An 18,649-nucleotide genomic window follows, 5' to 3' on the forward strand; every position below is an offset into this window, starting at 1 on the left:
CCTTTCTGGACAGACACGGGGAGAGGTTCAGTTTACAGAGCAAGGGCCTGCAATTCAGAAAGTAAAAATAGATTAACAAAAAACTCTGCTCAGAAACCACAGCGTACCAGGGCCAGCAGTCAGAGTAATTTACAATGTGGGGTCTGCAGGACACATTGTCTTCACAGAGTGAACACAATGATAAGAGGCTGGTGCCAATGTTACAAAGGATAGATGAGAATGGCTGCTGTTACTCCTTTAACCCACCTATCTGAATCTTGGAGGGTAATGCATTGTCAATGTGAGTGGAATGGCCAGTCCCATGTGCAGCAGTTCATTTTTTTTATTAAGGGATTAGCAGCAGAACAGCAATCACACAATATGGCATGACTGGCTTGCCTTGCACCTGAAGCCTTGCTCAGCAAATGGATGGTGCACACCAAACAAGAAGTGCAAGTCCTTACTATTTAACACTGAGATATCAATTAATACACAATTCCACACTCAGACTGCAGCTTAGTCTCACACATAGAACATGTAGAATTTACATTTTTTTTTTTCAGAAATTTGGAATTATTCCATGCAATGGTTAATTTTTCCCTTACTCCCAGTCGGCCCATCACAATCGACTTCCACCTGTATTTTAAAAATACAGAGCATCTGCAGACACCATTACCTTAACCACAGTTCTAACCTGGTTTTGGGGACAGCTCACTTGAGAAGAGTACAGCCTGTTCAGCTGTGCAGCCTGTTCTCACACACACACACACACACAGCATTTTTATAGGAATATTTTTATACCAGACTATACCATCATATTTCCAACTATTGAAATATAAAATAAAGCTGTCAGATTTACTTTGGCTACACATTCTTATATGAACCCTGTAACACCTTACAAAAATCACAGGAATTACCAGGCAACACTAAAGCCTATGTTCTGTGTCCCAACAATAGCCGGTAACATTAATGTGCTTAGATAAGGTACAGCCTGGGCTATTTTGTAATGCCTCTCTAATATCAAAATCACTGGTATTTATTGCTTGGTTAAGACAATAAGTACTGCTTTCTCTGCAGAATGTATTTATTGAAATAGTACACAGCCTCACATTTCATGGTCTTATTGCTCTGACCCTTTACCTTTCTAGGGCATATGCAATCATTCAGAATTTTGCAATCACTGAAATCCTGTGTAGCCTGTGTTAAGAATGCATTCAATTCAATTCAATTCTAATCTCGTACTGACTCATTAGCATAATATATTATTGTTGCCTTTTTTTTTTTTTTTTTTTTTTAAACTGTGCACCTCCCAGCACTAAGCCACGAGAAAGACTTACTGTAGTATTGGTTAATGACAGGCAAACAGAGGTAGAGACACTGTTAGACTGAGCTCAAAGTGACTGCGCTTCCAGGAATTTTCATTCACATGTGGTCACTGGCAATTTGTACCCAACACCAATAATGTGGAATCAATATATAATAATAATAATAATAATAATATATATATATATATATATATATATATATATATATATATATATATATATATATATATATATATATATATATATATATATATATATAATAATGTGAACTTACAGTTGTCAAGTATAGTACTGCAGAAAGGAGGAGATTACATAGAATGAAAACAAATTGTGACAGCATGGCTTAATTGTAATATATTTTTTAAAAGCGTTAAAATATATAAAAACCACTAGAGAAAGCTACCATGCTGTATAGCCTATTGTGTAAACTCAAACTATGATGGAATGGTAGATATCTGTGTGTGAATGCGAGCGCGAGAAAGTCAGTTGACGGACAAACACTTGCAGGTTTGGGTCGGATTGCATGTCTTATTAAAGCGGGTCAGTCGCGGGTAAGACTGTGGTGTTGCAGTGGGTTGCGGGTTTGGGTTGGGTCCTATAGTAGCGGGTCTGGGTCGGAAGCGGATCTCAAAAAGCGGACCCGCGCAGGACTCTAACTCTCTCTGGTGCCCTCTGGAACTGTCACTACTGCTAACAAAGCTGACTTCATCTCTGCCTTTGCCTCCCACCTTTCTCTCAATTTCCTTGCTCTCACTGAAACCTGGCTCTCTTCTGATAACACTAACTCCTGCTGCCCTGTCCTCTCTCTAAGACCTCACCTTCATCAGTGCCTGCTGCCCTTCCACCCTCTATGTCAATGCTCTGGACCTCTCTGATGACTATTTTTTTTAATTTGTCTCTCCTCTCTCCCTACTCCACCTATCCCCACTGTCACCTCCCACCGTAACCTCCGCGCTCTCTCCCTCACTGCCCTTGCCTCCACCACTCTCTTACCTCCCTCCTATCGACTCCTCCCAACTCTCTGTAGACTCTACTACCTCAACCTTCTTCTCCTCCCTCACCTCCTCCCTCTGGGCCCTCATATCCCGACCCGAATGCCCCTCCCCTCCCCAACCCTGATTCTCCTCTGTGCTCCGCTTAGCAAGAACCAAACTGCTCTCTCTGACCCCACCATCCCCTCCCATATCTATACCTGTTTGCTATCTCCTCCTGGATGCACTCACATCACCTCAAACTCAACCTCTCTAAATCTGACCTCCTTTTCTTCCCCTCATCTTCCCCCTATTCAGATCTCTCTATCTCTATTCCTCTAAAATCTACCATGGTCTCTCCCTTCTCTTCAGCCAGAACCTCTGAGTAAACCTGGACCCCTGCCTCTCCTACTCCCAGCACATCTCCACTCTATCACGCACCTGCCGTTTCTTCCTGAGCAACATATGAAAAATCTGACACATCCTCACTAAACTACTCTACGCAACTCCTCGTCCACGTCCTGGTACTCTCCCGCCTAGACTATTGCAACTCCCTCCTGGCCGGCCTCCCTGCGTCCGCCACCCATCCGCTGCCTCTCATCCAGAACTCCGCTGATCACCTGGTGTACTCTCTGCCTCGCTTCTCCCACGCTACTCCACTGCTTGGCTCACTCCACTGGCTCCCAATCACTGCTTGCATCCAGTTCAAAAGACTCTTGTACTCGCTTAATGATGCCTTGACCAGACTGCACCCAGCTACCTCCAGACTGTCATCTCTCGCTACACCCACCACCCAATCTCTCTGGCTATACCTCTATGCTCCCCTGCCTCCAGATCCCACTCCTTCTCAACTCCCCAGTAATGTCGTTGAAGCTGACACCCTGGGATCCTTCAAGAAGCTGCTTGGTGACATTCTGGGATCAATAAGCTACTAACAACCAAACGAGCAAGATGGGCCGAATGGCCTCCTCCTCGTTTGTAAACTTTCTTATGTTCTTATGTTCTTACCCTCGCCCCACAATAGTGGAACAACCTTCCTATGGGTGTCAGGACTGCTCAGTCCCTGACCATCTATCGGCGCCTCATCAAGTCACACCTCTTCAGACAACACCTGTAAAACTCAACTCTTCCCTTCTGGACAATACAGCACTCTGCCTTTAATGCACTTTAACTTGCTCTTATCTGCTCCCTATTTTACTGTATTTAATCCGGCACTTAACCCAATCTGTAGTATCTTGTATTTCACTTGCACTCGTGTCTAACCCTGATGTAACTATCAGCACTGTTATCTGCTCTTAAACTGCTCTAATATCAAATTGTACTGTGTTTTGTATTTGCTCTTATTAGGACTGAATTCACTGTATTTTGTATCTTGCTCTTAATTGTACTTTAATTCTGATATCTATTTTTTGTACACAACTGTAAGTCGCTCTGGGTAAGGGCGTTTGCTAAGAAATAAATAATAAAATAATAATAACAAAACTTTAAATCCGTTGCATCTGTAAATTTGAAGAACTGTGAAACTATAGGTCTCTCAAATATAAACATCTAACAATATGTACATCCAGTTGTTCATCATTGTGATGCAGAGCACTCTCCATTGCCCGACAAAGTTTCAACTTTGAGTTTATTTATTTTTTCAAAGCTGCGTTGTTTGTACAGGCTTTGTAACAGCGGTTGGCAAACGACAGCTGCACAGACACTGCGTACCGAACAACTCATTTGACCACTATCATTATTAAACTCCAGTCATGGGAATCTTCTGCCTGTTTGCCTGAAAATGTCATTTTTTAGCTTTCCCTTCACTGACATTGCTTATTTGTGCTGTTGTATCACAAAGGCTGTATCTAAGCCTCTAGCAGAATCAGTGTCACCACGAATATTATTTTTTTGCCAAATTACCCTTTGTATTTTTTCATTATGAAAGTTTATTTTTAAAATTGGATTTACAATGGGAAAGTGACCTATATTTTATTTTGTAACAATAGTGTGTGAATCACTCAGAAAATGTAAACATAATAACCTCTCTGTATTTCTTTTTTGTTGTTTTATGAATGAGTATGAAATTGCCTTGGTGTCCTTGGATTGGATTTATGTTATGCCTTTTTGCCTTTTAGAACTACCTTGGTGCCCTTGAATCTTCACGCCCAACACCTTGGCCTCCATGACCTTAACTTCATGCAATGAGAATGAATTCTGTGTAGCCTGTGTTAAAGTGCCGTAACTAAACATTTGAATGAATGAATAAATGAATGAATGAATGAATGAATCTGAACTTTCTTATTGTTTGGTGTATTAATGTGGTCATACCTGTCTGTCAGAGGCTGCGATATGATCCTTTTGCCTAAAGGAGGCAGGTCGAGAGATTCCGGCTTCTTGTCTATTCTGCAGGCCTGGATGTTTAGGTATTTAAATATGTGTACTTTACCCTTTAAGCAAATCTGCAGGGGGGAAGACAGAGACTTTGTTCAGACTAAAAACGTAGTCTTTTAACAAAGAGTTTTAAAACAGTAGTGTGGTGGAGCTGCTTTACTAGTGCTGAAGCACTTTATTTCATTGAGCTACAGAGGTGTAAGAGATGGATTTGTAAATATCATGACCACGTGTGTATCCTTCCTCTTCCTTCCCCATTCGTCCTTGTTGCATGTAGCCCTGAACACTGACCCACGCCCTTCTGCCCGTCCCTTTTTTCTTAAGACTCTTCAAGGTGTTTAACTTCATATAAAATCAAGTTTAATAAAAACAACATAACTGAGATGCAAGTATACCAACCTGTGCTGGAGGGGACTGCATTGGGTTGTTATCCAATGCAATAACTTGAAGCTGTCTTAACTTCCTATAGCTAACTGGAATGTCTGTGATTCTGTTGCAGGAGAAGTCTAACCTGACCAGAGGAAGGTTGGCCAGCTCTGAAAGGGAGAGGAGAAGCAGAGATCAGACACATTGCCATGCTTTCCACAGTCTGGGAAGTAAAAGGATAAGGAGACTTGAACTTTACCCTCTGGGAGCACCTGCAGACTATTCCTTCTTATATTAAGCTCTCTGAGGGAATGTAGTTTTCCCATCTGCCGAGGAAGGACCTGAATCTCATTGCAGCTGATATCCTAGGTCAAGGAGAAGGAGCACTTAATAAGACAACATGCTTATTGTGTACTGGATAAACTGCAATGCCAAAAAAAAGAATACAGCCAATGCATGTGATCAGTATATAGTTTACTAAATAAAAAAAACACAAATCAGAAGATAGAGGCTAAAATTAGCCAAGCATTGTGACAACAATTATGTCTTTTGTATTATAATGTATGCACAAGATACTGACAAAGTTGTTAAGAGAAATTTATCATTACCAATGTTGTACTACATTATTCATATCAATTGCATCAAGAGCTGGGGTTAAATAATAGTAGAAAAATAAACAATTATAAAAATAAATAAATAGATAAACAAATAAATAAAAATAAATGTCACTGGTGTTAAACAGTCACGATGACAATCATGGTTATATTCCAAAGGGCATAATGCTTCTTAAAAACAGGTAGTACATTAATACTAAAATAACAACTAGCTGGATCATTCCAGCTCAAGTGGAGCAGGTGCTCGGGAGGACAGGTACTACACGCCACATATTAACTTGCAAAAATAAGCCCATTTTGATTACTTTTGACCAATATTGTTTTGGCACATTGTTAGGGTCATGTTTACAGTTTGCACCAAGGGCTTTCCAACAAAGTTATAAAAAGTTAGTACTTGTAAAAGTCTTCTTGTTATTGTTAGGGTAAATATAACATGTCTGTTAGAAAGTGTGTTATAGTGCTGGCCCTGAATAAGGCTGAATAATGCAAAGCATTTTAAACACTCAATATGAGAAAGAAAGAAAAAGACTCTAAACCTCAGTACTCTTACTCACCAGCTCCATTAGGTCTTTTGATTTCCCAATTTCTTCTGGAATGGATACAAGCTTGTTATTACTCAGTACTAAAACTTTTAGAGGAAGGTCAAACAAGTATTTTGGCAGTGTTGATAGAAGGTTTCGACTGGGGAAACAAAAACGTGCAGTTATGAGAACACAAGCTCTGTAACTTTGGACACCATTCAGACTACTTTTTAAAACAGAACATTAAATGTAACTGTCTGCAGACTTCAGGCATGTTGCTACACCGCCTGGCTGATATCCTCTTAACACTAGAAGGACCGGAGATAGTCATACCTAGAAGCCCTGCAGCAGTCTGACGGCTGTATTCAAAACACTGAAAATAGTATAAAGAAAGGAGACAGTCGGACGTAACAGGGTTTGACACTAACCATGGCCCGGCGGCCCAGGGCATGTAGAGATCGCAGTTTGGTCGGTAGTTATGAAGCACCACAGGCCCAACTGGGCCAGTTAATTTTAACTAGTATAATATATACAGTGCCTATAGAAAGTCAACACCCCCTTTCAAAATGTTCACCTTTTGTTGCCTTATAGCCTGAAATTAAAATGCATTAAAATATATATTTTTTTTTTTCCTCATTTATCTACACATCCTACCCCACAACTTCCAAGTACAAAAAAATATTCTAGAAATTTGTAGAATAATTATTAAAAACAAAAACTGAAATAGCTTGTTTGGATAAGTGTCCACCCCCCTTGTAATAGCAATCTTAAATTAGCTCAGGTTAACCAATTGCCTTCAAAATCACTCACCAAGTTAAGTGGCCACCACCTGTGTTAAATTGTAGTGATTCACATGATTTCAGGATAAATTCAGCAGTTCCTGTAGGTTCCCTCTGTTGGGTAGTGCATTTCAAAGCAAAGACTCAACCATGAGCACCAAGGCACTTTCAAAAGAACTCTGGGAAAAAGTTGGATGGGTATAAAAAAAAAATATCTTGAATATCCCTTGGAGCACGGTCAAGACAATTATTAAGAAGTGGAAGGTGTATGGCACCACCAAGACTCTGCCTAGATCAGGCCGTCCCTCCAAACTGGATGACCGAGCAAGAAGGAGACTGATCAGAGAGGCTACCAAGAGGCCAATGACAACTTTGGAAGAGCTACAGGCTTTTATGGCCAAGACTGGTCAAAGTGTGCATGTGACAACAATATCCCAAGCACTCCACAAATCTGACCAGTATGGTAGGGTGGGAAGAAGTAAGCCATTACTCAAGAAAGCCCACCTTGAATCCTGTTTGAAGTACGTACAAAAACACTCAGTAGATTCTGTAGCCATGTGTCAAAAAGTTTTGTGGTCTGACGAAACTAAAATATAAAATTTTGACCTAAATGCAAAGCATTATGTTTGGCGCAAACCCAATACAGCGCATCACCCAAAGAACACCATCCCTACTGTGAAGCATGATGGTGGCAGCATCATGTTATGGTGATGTTTGTCATCGGCAGGGACTGGGGCACTTGTCAGGATAGAAGGGAAAATAAATGGAGCAAAGTACAGAGAAGTCCTTGAGGAAAATCTGATGCTCTCTGCAAGAAAGCTGAAATTTTATCTTTCAGCATGACAACGACCCAAAGCATACAGCCAAAGCTACACTGGAATGGCTAAGGAACAAAAAAGTAAATGTCCTTGAGTGGCCCAGTCAGAGCCCCGACCTAAATCCAATCGAAAATGTGAGGCATGACTTGAAGATTGCTGTCCAGCAACACTCCCCAAGGAGCTAAACAGAGCTTGAACAGTTTTGTAAAGAACAATGGTCAAATATTGCCAAACCTAGGTGTGCAAAGTTGGTAGAGACCTATCCCAACAGACTCACAGCTGTAATTGCTGCCAAAGGTGCTTCAACCAAGTATTAACTCGGGGGTGGAAAATTATCCAATTATGATCTTTCAGTTTTGTATTTTTAATATATAATTTTTTTCTTAATAAAAACTTTTTTCCCCTTAACAGTGTGTGGAATATGGTGTGTAGATAAGTGGGGAAAAAAATCCTCATTTAAATGCATGACACTCTAAGGCACTAACACAACAAAATGTGAAAAAAAGTTCAAGGGGGTGTAGACTTTCATAAGTACTGTACATAGTGTACATGGCTTCTGTTTCATGAATCCAAGAAAATGGGCCATTGTTCCAAAAAGCTGAAAAATGATTTACAAACCATTTTTTAAAAACATAACTATGAACTAATCCTAACTTTAGAATCTGAGACTGCATACCGAAGTGCTGTGTTTGTTGTACTCATTCCTGCGACATGGCAAATTTTACAAATTGGGTTTTCTACAACTAAGCAACCAATAAGCCAAAAGGAAAGTGCTGAAATCAATAAATCTGAAAGAAAGTAGGCAAATATTTAGAGTGGAGGCTTTATGACAGAAAAAATAAAGTTCTGCCTTATTGCCGTCAGTTTCCCAGATTGGCAGATATAACATCAGCTTTATTTGTCGTAAATTCAACATTCTGTTTACATCATAGCCAGTCTCACGGTAAGATGTCTTGATGGATACCCAGATATGCGATCGAATTGTCTAACTTTTTTATTTGGGATCCGATGGGTGTTCAGGTCAAAAATGCCATTCACAATCTTTCCAGGACTCGTTCGTATCATTCAGCAAGGTTGGCACTGACTTGGGAGAGGCTACACAAGCAATAACACGTGAAGGATTGTTATTATTTTGTATTATGAATATTGTTATAATAGTGTTTATTATTAGGATTACGGATGGGAATTTAGAATAGTTTCCTATTTGAATACACAGGGTGCGAATACACATTTTTGTGTATTCAATTACCTGAACTCTGGTCCCTTACGCTACCAAGAATAAAAGGCAAAAGCGTGTGTACAAGCATACAGCATAACGGTGTAAGCCGGTAAAGTTTAGCTGGGTTCACTAAATGTACAAACAATGTCCAAGACGAGATTTCTTCGTTCAACACCCTATTTTCTAAGGCACAAGTTTTCCTTTTTGTAAACCGAATTTAAATATAGATCTCAATGAGCAGTAACGTCACAGCGCGTAGCTCTTCTAATTAAAACAACAGTAGTACAATATTGCGCAAGCCACCATAAGGAAGGGTGGTGGGTAGTTCATTGACACACAGGAGACAGAAAGGTGTACTTGAAACACCACGCAGATGCCAAGTTTTATTAATGCAATTTCTTTTCTTTCTCTGTTCAATGATTTATTTTAGCCCGCAGAGGGAGCTGTTGTCCGTGGCCTGACTGCCAGGGATGATAGACAGGACCACAGGGATACCAATGCTGGTAAACAATCCAAGTGCGGGCGCACTTGCAGGTGCTCAAAAGAATAATCAAAAGACAAAAGGCGAAAGAAAAAGGGAAAATAAAACAGTAATAAAACTACAAAATAAAAGGTGCAGCCTACTTCCTATATACACTGAACAAAAATATAAATGCAACAATTTCAAAGATTTTACTGAGTTACAGTTCATATTAACTATGTTTATTAACTAAATTCATTAGGCCCTAATCTATGGATTTCACATGACTGGTCACAGATGCCTTTAAAAAAAGTAGGGGCATGGATCAGAAAACCAGTCAGCCTCACGCAGCACGACACATCTCCTTCGCATAGAGTTGATCAGGCTGTTGATTGTGGCCTGTGGAATGTTGTCCCACTCCTTTTCAATGGCTGTGCGAAGTTGCTGGATATTGGCGGGAACTGGAACACGCTGTCGTACTCGTCGATGTAGAGCATCCCAAACATGGGCTCAATGGGTGACATGTCTGGTGAGTATGCAGGCCATGGAAGAACTGGAACATTTTCAGCTTCCAGGAATTGTTTACAGATCCTTGCGACATGGGGCCGTGCATTATCATGCTGAAACATGAGGTGATGGTGGCGGATGAATGGCATGACAATGCGCCTCAGGAACTTGTCACGGTATCTCTGTGCATTCAAATTGCCATCAATAAAATGCAATTGTGTTTGTTGTCCGTAGCTTATGCCTGCCCATACCATAACCCCACCGCCACCATGGGGCACTCTGTTCACAACGTTGACATCAGCAAACCGCTCGCCCACATGATGCCATACACACTGTCTGCCATCTGCCCGGTACAGTTGAAACCGGGATTCATCCGTGAACAGCACACTTCTCTAGCGTGCCAGTGGCCATCGAAGGTGAGCATTTGCTCACTGAAGTCGGTTATGACGCCGAACTGCATTCAGTTCAAGACCCTGGTGAGGACGATGAGCACGCAGATGAGCTTCCCTGAGACGGTTTCTGACAGTTTGTGCAGAAATTCTTCGGTTGTGCAAACCCACAGTTTCATCATAAGAACATAAAGAAAGTTTACAACCGAGAGGAAGCCATTCGGCCCATCTTGCTCGTTTGGTTGTTAAGAACATAAGAAAGTTTACAAACGAGAGGAGGCCATTCGGCCCATCTTGCTCGTTTGGTTGTTAGTAGCTTATTGATCCCAAAATCTCATCAAGCAACTTCTTGAAGGATCCCAGGGTGTCAGCTTCAACAACATTACTGGGGAGTTGATTCCAGACCCTCACAATTCTCTGTGTAAAAAAGTGCCTCATATTTTCTGTTCTGAATGCCCCTTTTTCTAATCTCCATTTGTGACCCCTGGTCCTTGTTTCTTTTTTCAGGCTGAAAAAGTCCCTTGGGTCGACACTGTCAATACCTTTTAGAATTTTGAATGCTTGAATTAGGTCGCCACGTAGTCTTCTTTGTTCAAGACTGAACAGATTCAATTCTTTTAGCCTGTCTGCATATGACATGCCTTTTAAGCCTGGAATAATTCTGGTCGCTCTTCTTTGCACTCTTTCTAGAGCAGCAATATCTTTTTTATAGCGAGGTGACCAGAACTGAACACAATATTCAAGATGAGGTCTTACTAGTGCATTGTACAGTTTTAACATTACTTCCCTTGATTTAAATTCAACACTTTTCACAATGTATCCGAGCATCTTGTTAGCCTTTTTTATAGCTTCCCCACATTGTCTAGATGAAGACATTTCTGAGTCAACAAAAACTCCTAGGTCTTTTTCATAGATTCCTTCTCCAATTTCAATATCTAGTAGCTTATTGATCCCAGAATCTCATCAAGCAGCTTCTTGAAGGATCCCAGGGTGTCGGCTTCAACAACATTACTGGGGAGTTGGTTCCAGACCCTCACAATTCTCTGTGTAAAAAAGTGCCTCCTATTTTCTGTTCTGAATGCCCCTTTGTCTAATCTCCATTTGTGACCCCTGGTCCTTGTTTCTTTTTTCAGGTCGAAAAAGTCCCTTGGGTCGACATTGTCAATACCTTTTAGAATTGTGAATGCTTGAATTAGGTCGCTGCGTAGTCTTCTTTGTTCAAGACTGAATAAATTCAATTCTTTTAGCCTGTCTGCATATGACATGCCTTTTAAACCTGGAATAATTCTGGTCGCTCTTCTTTGCACTCTTTCTAGAGCAGCAATATCTTTTTTATAGTGAGGTGACCAGAACTGAACACAATATTCAAGATGAGGTCTTACTAGTGCATTGTACAGTTTTAACATTACTTCCCTTGATTTAAATTCAACACTTTTCACAATGTATCCGAGCATCTTGTTAGCCTTTTTTATAGCTTCCCCACATTGTCTAGATGAAGACATTTCTGAGTCAACAAAAACTCCTAGGTCTTTTTCATAGATTCCTTCTCCAATTTCAGTATCTAGTAGCTTATTGATCCCAGAATCTCATCAAGCAGATTTTTGAAGGATCCCAGGGTGTCGGCTTCAACAACATTACTGGGGAGTTGGTTCCAGACCCTCACAATTCTCTGTGTAAAAAAAGTGCCTCCTATTTTCTGTTCTGAATGCCCCTTTGTCTAATCTCCATTTGTGACCCCTGGTCCTTGTTTCTTTTTTCAGGTCGAAAAAGTCCCTTGGGTCGACATTGTCAATACCTTTTAGAATTTTGAATGCTTGAATTAGGTCGCCGCGTAGTCTTCTTTGTTCAAGACTGAATAAATTCAATTCTTTTAGCCTGTCTGCATATGACATGCCTTTTAAGCCTGGAATAATTCTGGTCGCTCTTATTTGCACTCTTTCTAGAGCAGCAATATCTTTTTTATAGTGAGGTGACCAGAACTGAACACAATATTCAAGATGAGGTCTTACTAGTGCATTGTACAGTTTTAACATTACTTCCCTTGATTTAAATTCAACACTTTTCACAATGTATCCGAGCATCTTGTTAGCCTTTTTTATAGCTTCCCCACATTGTCTAGATGAAGACATTTCTGAGTCAACAAAAACTCCTAGGTCTTTTTCATAGATTCCTTCTCCAATTTCAATATCTAGTAGCTTATTGATCCCAGAATCTCATCAAGCAGCTTCTTGAAGGATCCCAGGGTGTCAGCTTCAACAACATTACTGGGGAGTTGATTCCAGACCCTCACAATTCTCTGTGTAAAAAAGTGCCTCATATTTTCTGTTCTGAATGCCCCTTTTTCTAAACTCCATTTGTGACCCCTGGTCCTTGTTTCTTTTTTCAGGTCGAAAAAGTCCCTTGGGTCGACATTGTCAATGCCTTTTAGAATTTTGAATGCTTGAATTAGGTCGCTGCGTAGTCTTCTTTGTTCAAGACTGAATAAATTCAATTCTTTTAGCCTGTCTGCATATGACATGTCTTTTAAGCCCAGAATAATTCTGGTCGCTCTTCTTTGCACTCTTTCTAGAGCAGCAATATCTTTTTTTATAGCGAGGTGACCAGAACTGAACACAATATTCAAGATGAGGTCTTACTAGTGCATTGTACAGTTTTAACATTACTTCATCAGCTGTCCAAGTGGCTGGTCTCGGACGATCCCTCAGGTGTTAAAACCGGACGTGGAGGTCTTGGGCTGGCGTGGTTACACGTGGTCTGCGGTTGTGAGGCCGGTTGGACGTACTGCCAAATTCTCTAAAACGATGTTGGAGGCGGCTTATGGTACAGAAATGAACATTCAATCCTCTGGCAACAGCTCTGGTAGACATTCCTGCAGTCAGCATGCCAATTGCACTATGAATGCACCAGAAAAGTCAGCACAGATCTCCCTCCTGCTACACACCAAATAATAATTTTTGCTGTAGTGTATTCAGAATAAAATAACACCTACCATATAGCAACTTAAATATTCTACATCTGTTTAATTCTAACAAATAATATTTATAAAATAATCTTAGTGTAAATATTGTAACATGGCTAAAACAATAGAAAATACATTCCAACATTACAATAGTTTAACATTTCTAATTACAACCATAAAGTACTAACATCAGATGAATCTAAGTCAAGTTACTTTGTTTATTCAACAACCTGTAAATAATTTAAAACAAGGTCACCTGGTTGTACTTTTAATGGTCACTGCAAATGTTGACGTTACTCCACCCATTCACAGAAAGTCAACAGTAGATGTTTTACATTGAACTGCAGTCCAGAGTTAAAAAAAAAAAAAAAACTCCTTTCCAACTCCAAGCATCTTGCCTTTTCTTATAGTCACTGCATTGTTGTGCTTAACATTTAGTATGTCTTTATATTCATCATAACGTTAAATTGCCTTTCTAATTTCAATGTTACCCAAGTTTGGATTAATTTTTTTAGCACTTGCTATATACATTATTTTATTCACACATTCCAAGTTTGCCGGTGCCATGCTCCCGGAAGCTGTGTACAGTCATTACAGCAGAACTCATGCAGGGATCTTAACATTAGCTAAAAACAAGGCAATAAAATTGGCAACATTTTCAAACTGAATACAATTACTGTAGAATGTTGCTATTAAAAGAATTGCATAATTAGAGTCCTAAAATTTAATATGTAAATAGCAATGGGTTTAAGACTGACATAACATGTTAAGCGTCAACATTAAAAAAATAAAAACAGACACATTTGGTTCTACTAGTAGCTAACATAAGGGTTTTTTTTTGTGTACTCGAATATGTAATATGCTATTCGAATAGTTTTTATTTTTTATTTTTTTATTTTCGTGTAATCGTGTATTTGACTACACTGACCCATCCCTAATTAGGATTATTATACTTCAGTTTTAGCGTTGTTGTGACCATATAGTAACAGCTTGGTTGTGGGTTTGCTTGTGAAAAAAGAGTATCATTTGTACACATACATTTTCAAATCTTGAATACAGTATTTTTATTTTCTGACAAACACAGAAATGTGTGCGTGTTATACGGCTGAAGTAACATATAATGAAAGGCTTCGTTTAGACACTTTCTTTTGAGACGTGGGCTCTCTTTGAATCTTAAATCTCGAAAAACTACTCACTTCTAAATCTTTTGTAGTCATTTTTGTATTACTTTAGTATAAATACATGTTAATTTGGATTCAGGGTTGTTTTTTTCTGACTTTATGTGAATGAAAAGACACACATTTGCCCGTTTTCCCATTGGAAATAGTGATATTTTGAAATATCACTGCCCTGGTCACAAAAGCAAAGTTTGTGGGGAATAATAGCCATTTTCTATACTTTTGAGGCATAAGCAATTAGGAAATAACACTTACTACCCAGGAACAAAAATAATAATAATTGTTACACGGTGTTACCATACACAGTTAGAAACATACTGAAAATAAAAACCATTATGAAAAAATCTATAAATGTATTGGGCCAGATAAAATTGCATCTGGGCCATTAAAAACATTAGCGCAGTAGTTAAAAATCTAAAACATGTGTAATTACTCTATTTATTTATTTATTATTTAGTACATCACATAAACACATCTGAATCTGAACACACACATATATATATATATATATATACACACACACACACACACACACACACACACACACACACACACACACACACATATATATGAACATTTATTTTATAAATCAAAAGAAAATGTAAATAAATAAACAGACATTGGTTTACAACATACTGTACATATTTATAAAACTGAAACGACAGCAGTAGATTTTTCACTTTTCAATAGCAAAACGGTTTACTATCGGATGCATAAAAGCAACTGAACAACGTAGATATATCAACTTGGAAAAAAACATTTTATAGAAGCGCCCAGCACAAGAAGTTAAAAAAAAAAAAGTAATTTATTTTTCTTTTTTTTGATAAAAGGGTATTCCTTTACCTTGAGTCTAAGGCTGTTCACAATCGACACAGATAATGCGCATCGCCAAGCCGCCTTTCTGTACAAGACACAGCTGTCCAAAGTTTTAATTTTTATTGCATTTGCCAACCTGGCATTGCCGTCTCTTGCGGCTCTCAGCGGGGTTGCCAGTTCAGCTGTGGGTACAGGCTTGGCAGTCTCCCTCTGTTCCAAATGCTTCTTGCGAAGTTCCTGTGCTAACTGTAAAATATATTCTCTCCTTGGTAAATTCTTCTCTGTGCATTCTAAGTACCCAGGAGTTGATGGCTGCTAGGTCCAATACATTGTAAAACACCTGAACAGACCACCGTCGGGAGCCAGCTTTCACAGAATACTTCCATGCCATTTGATCCATAACATCAACTCCATATTTTCCTATACTGTAAAACTCCACGGTCTCTGATATTTATTTTCACTAGTCCCGATGCTAACTGACTGACCAAAGCAGCGCAGCTGGCAAACAGTCAACAGCCTTTCAAAAGGTTGATTGAAAAACAATAAACTGTCAGTCATTCACTCGGGCAGAGAGTAGAGACTAATCTTATTACAGCTAAACACACTGCGGTCTGGTAAATAAAAATAATAAAGTAGAATACCGTTCTGTATAATCAAAATACAATTGTTTTCTGTGTGGCTGTCAATGTGACTGCTCCCAGGTCTTTTGGGTATACTGTAATATACAGTGGCTTGCGAAAGTATTGACCCCCCCCTTGGCATTTTTCCTATTTTGTTGCCTTACAACCTGGAATTAAAATTGATTTTTATTTGGATTTCATGTAATGGACATACACAAAATAGTCCAAATTGGTGAAGTGAAATGAAAAAAATAACTTGTTTAAAAAAATTCTAAAAAATAAATAACGGAAAAGTGGTGCGTGCATATGTATTCACCCCCTTTGCTATTAAGCCTCTAAATAAGATCTGGTGCGACCAATTACCTTCAGAAGTCACACAATTAGTTAAATAAAGTCCACCTGTGTGCAATCTAAGTGTCACATGATCTCAGTATATATACACCTGTTCTGAAAGGCCCCAGAGTCTGCAACACCACTAAGAAAGGGGCACCACCAAGCAAGCGGCACCATGAAGACCAAGGAGCTATCCAAACAGGTCAGGGACAAAGTTGTGGAGAAGTACAGTTCAGGGTTGGGTTATAAAAAAATATCCGAAACTTTGAACATCCCACGGAGCACCATTAAAGCCATTATTAAAAAATGGAAAGAATATGGCACCACAACAAACCTGGCAAGAGAGGGCCGCCCACCAAAACTCACGGATCAGGCAAGGAGGGCATTAATCAGAGAGGCAACAAAGAGACCAAAGATAACCCTGAAGGAGCTGCAAAGCTCCACAGCGGAGATTGGAGTATCTGTCCATAGGACCACTTTAAGCCGTACACTCCACAGAGCTGGGCTTTACGGAAGAGTGGCCAGAAAAAAAGCCATTGCTTAAAGAAAAAAATAAGCAAACACGTTTGGAGTTCGCCAAAAGGCTTATGGGAGACTCCCCAAACATATGGAAGAAGGTACTCTGGTCAGATGAGACTGAAATTGAGCTTTTTGGCCCTCAAGGAAAACGCTATGTTTGGTGCAAACCCAACACCTCTCATCACGCCGAGAACACCATCCCCACAGTGAAGCATGGTGGTGGTAGCATCATGCTGTGGGGATGTTTTTCATCGGCTGGGACTGGGAAACTGGTCAGAATTGAAGGAATGATGGATGGCGCCAAATACATTCTTGAGGGAAACCTGTTTCAGTCTTCCAGAGATTTGAGACTGGGACAGATGTTCACCTTCCAGCAGGACAATGACCCTAAGCATACTGCTAAAGCAACACTCGAGTAGTTTAAGGGGAAACATTTAAATGTCTTGGAATGGCCTAGTCAAAGATTGCTGTACACCAGCGGAACCCATCTAACTTGAAGGAGCTGGAGCAGTTTTGCCTTGAAGAATGGGCAAAAATCCCAGTGGCTAGATGTGTCAAGCTTATAGATACATACCCCAAGAGACTTGCAGCTGTAATTGCTGCAAAAGGTAGCTCTACAAAGTATTGACTTTGGGGGGGTGAATACTTATGCATGCTCAAGTTTTCTGTTTTTTTGTCTGATTTCTTGTTTGTTTCACAATAAAAAATATTTTGCATCTTCAAAGTGGTAGGCATGTTGTGTAAATCAAATGATACAAACCCCCAAAAAATCCATTTTAATTCCAGGTTGTAAGGCAACAAAATAGGAAAAACGCCAAGGGGGAGGTCAAGCCACTGTATCTCCTTTATTTCTGCACTCCCGCGTTTCATGCTTTGTGAGAATATTTAATACATAGGGACAGAAAGGTAAATGAACGTGCAGCCCCGTATGAGTTACACAACTAGAGAAAATTACATTTTAAATAAAAAAAACTGCCAAAATGACTGCCGCAAGGCTTCTACTGTTAAAAAGGTTTGCCCCCCAACGAGTTCAAATCACTTCTCTTCTTTGTGTTTCAGGTTTTTTTATTTGGGGATTTCAACACTGATTAAACACCACATTGGCTTTAGTAAACTGACACTGTTTCTGGTACATTATCACTTCCTGTGTCTGGAACTGCCCACCACAGGAAGGGACAGGGTACCAGGAAGAAGCAATACACTACACAGCTTTTGATTAACTGGTAAATACACTTCAAAAGCTAGTTGACGGGTAGAGACTGAAGCCACTTGTCAGTTTGACTAGCAGCAAAAAGATATGTGACTAGCACCTAGAAACATTGATTGTCACCAAGAGTGAAGGAGTGTGCATCCAGTGATTTGGCAGTGGTTGGTGCAATCTTTCTGATTGACTGTCTTATGTGTTTGTCATGTGTACAATGCACTTGTAAGACCTCATCTTGAATATTGTGTGCAGTTCTGGTCACCTCGCTATAAAAAAGATATTGCTGCTCTAGAAAGAGTGCAAAGAAGAGCGACCAGAATTATTCCGGGCTTAAAAGGCATGTCATATGCAGACAGGCTAAAAGAATTGAATCTGTTCAGTCTTGAACAAAGAAGACTACGTGGCGACCTAATTCAAGCATTCAAAATTCTAAAAGGTATTGACAGTGTCGACCCAAGGGACTTTTTCAGCCTGAAAAAAGAAACAAGGACCAGGGGTCACAAATGGAGTTTAGAAAAAGGGGCATTCAGAACAGAAAATAGGAGACACTTTTTTACACAGAGAATTGTGAGGGTCTGGAATCAACTCCCCAGTAATGTTGTTGAAGCTGACACCCTGGGATCCTTCAAGAAGCTGCTTGATGAGATATTGGGATGTATAAGCTACTAACAACCAAACGAGCAAGATGGGCCGAATGGC

The 18,649-nt window shown here is 39.8% G+C and overlaps 1 protein-coding gene across 4 annotated transcripts in view; it reads right to left on the reverse strand.

Moving 5' to 3' along the window:
* LOC121295631 (leucine-rich repeat and calponin homology domain-containing protein 2-like) overlaps positions 1-18,649 on the reverse strand; it is a 94,871-nt gene that overhangs the window by 22,886 nt on the left and 53,336 nt on the right. For all 4 annotated transcript variants that reach the window (XM_041220523.1, XM_041220522.1, XM_041220524.1 and 1 more), the window contains exons 3-6: positions 6,183-6,309; positions 5,274-5,379; positions 5,048-5,184; positions 4,586-4,716 (exon numbers count right to left, since the gene is read on the reverse strand). In XM_041220523.1, the coding sequence (XP_041076457.1) occupies positions 4,586-4,716; positions 5,048-5,184; positions 5,274-5,379; positions 6,183-6,309 (501 nt within the window). The remainder of the gene's footprint in view (positions 1-4,585; positions 4,717-5,047; positions 5,185-5,273; positions 5,380-6,182; positions 6,310-18,649) is intronic.

The sequence above is a fragment of the Polyodon spathula genome, chromosome 20 (assembly GCF_017654505.1).
Source record: "Polyodon spathula isolate WHYD16114869_AA chromosome 20, ASM1765450v1, whole genome shotgun sequence".
Taxonomy (NCBI): domain Eukaryota; kingdom Metazoa; phylum Chordata; class Actinopteri; order Acipenseriformes; family Polyodontidae; genus Polyodon; species Polyodon spathula.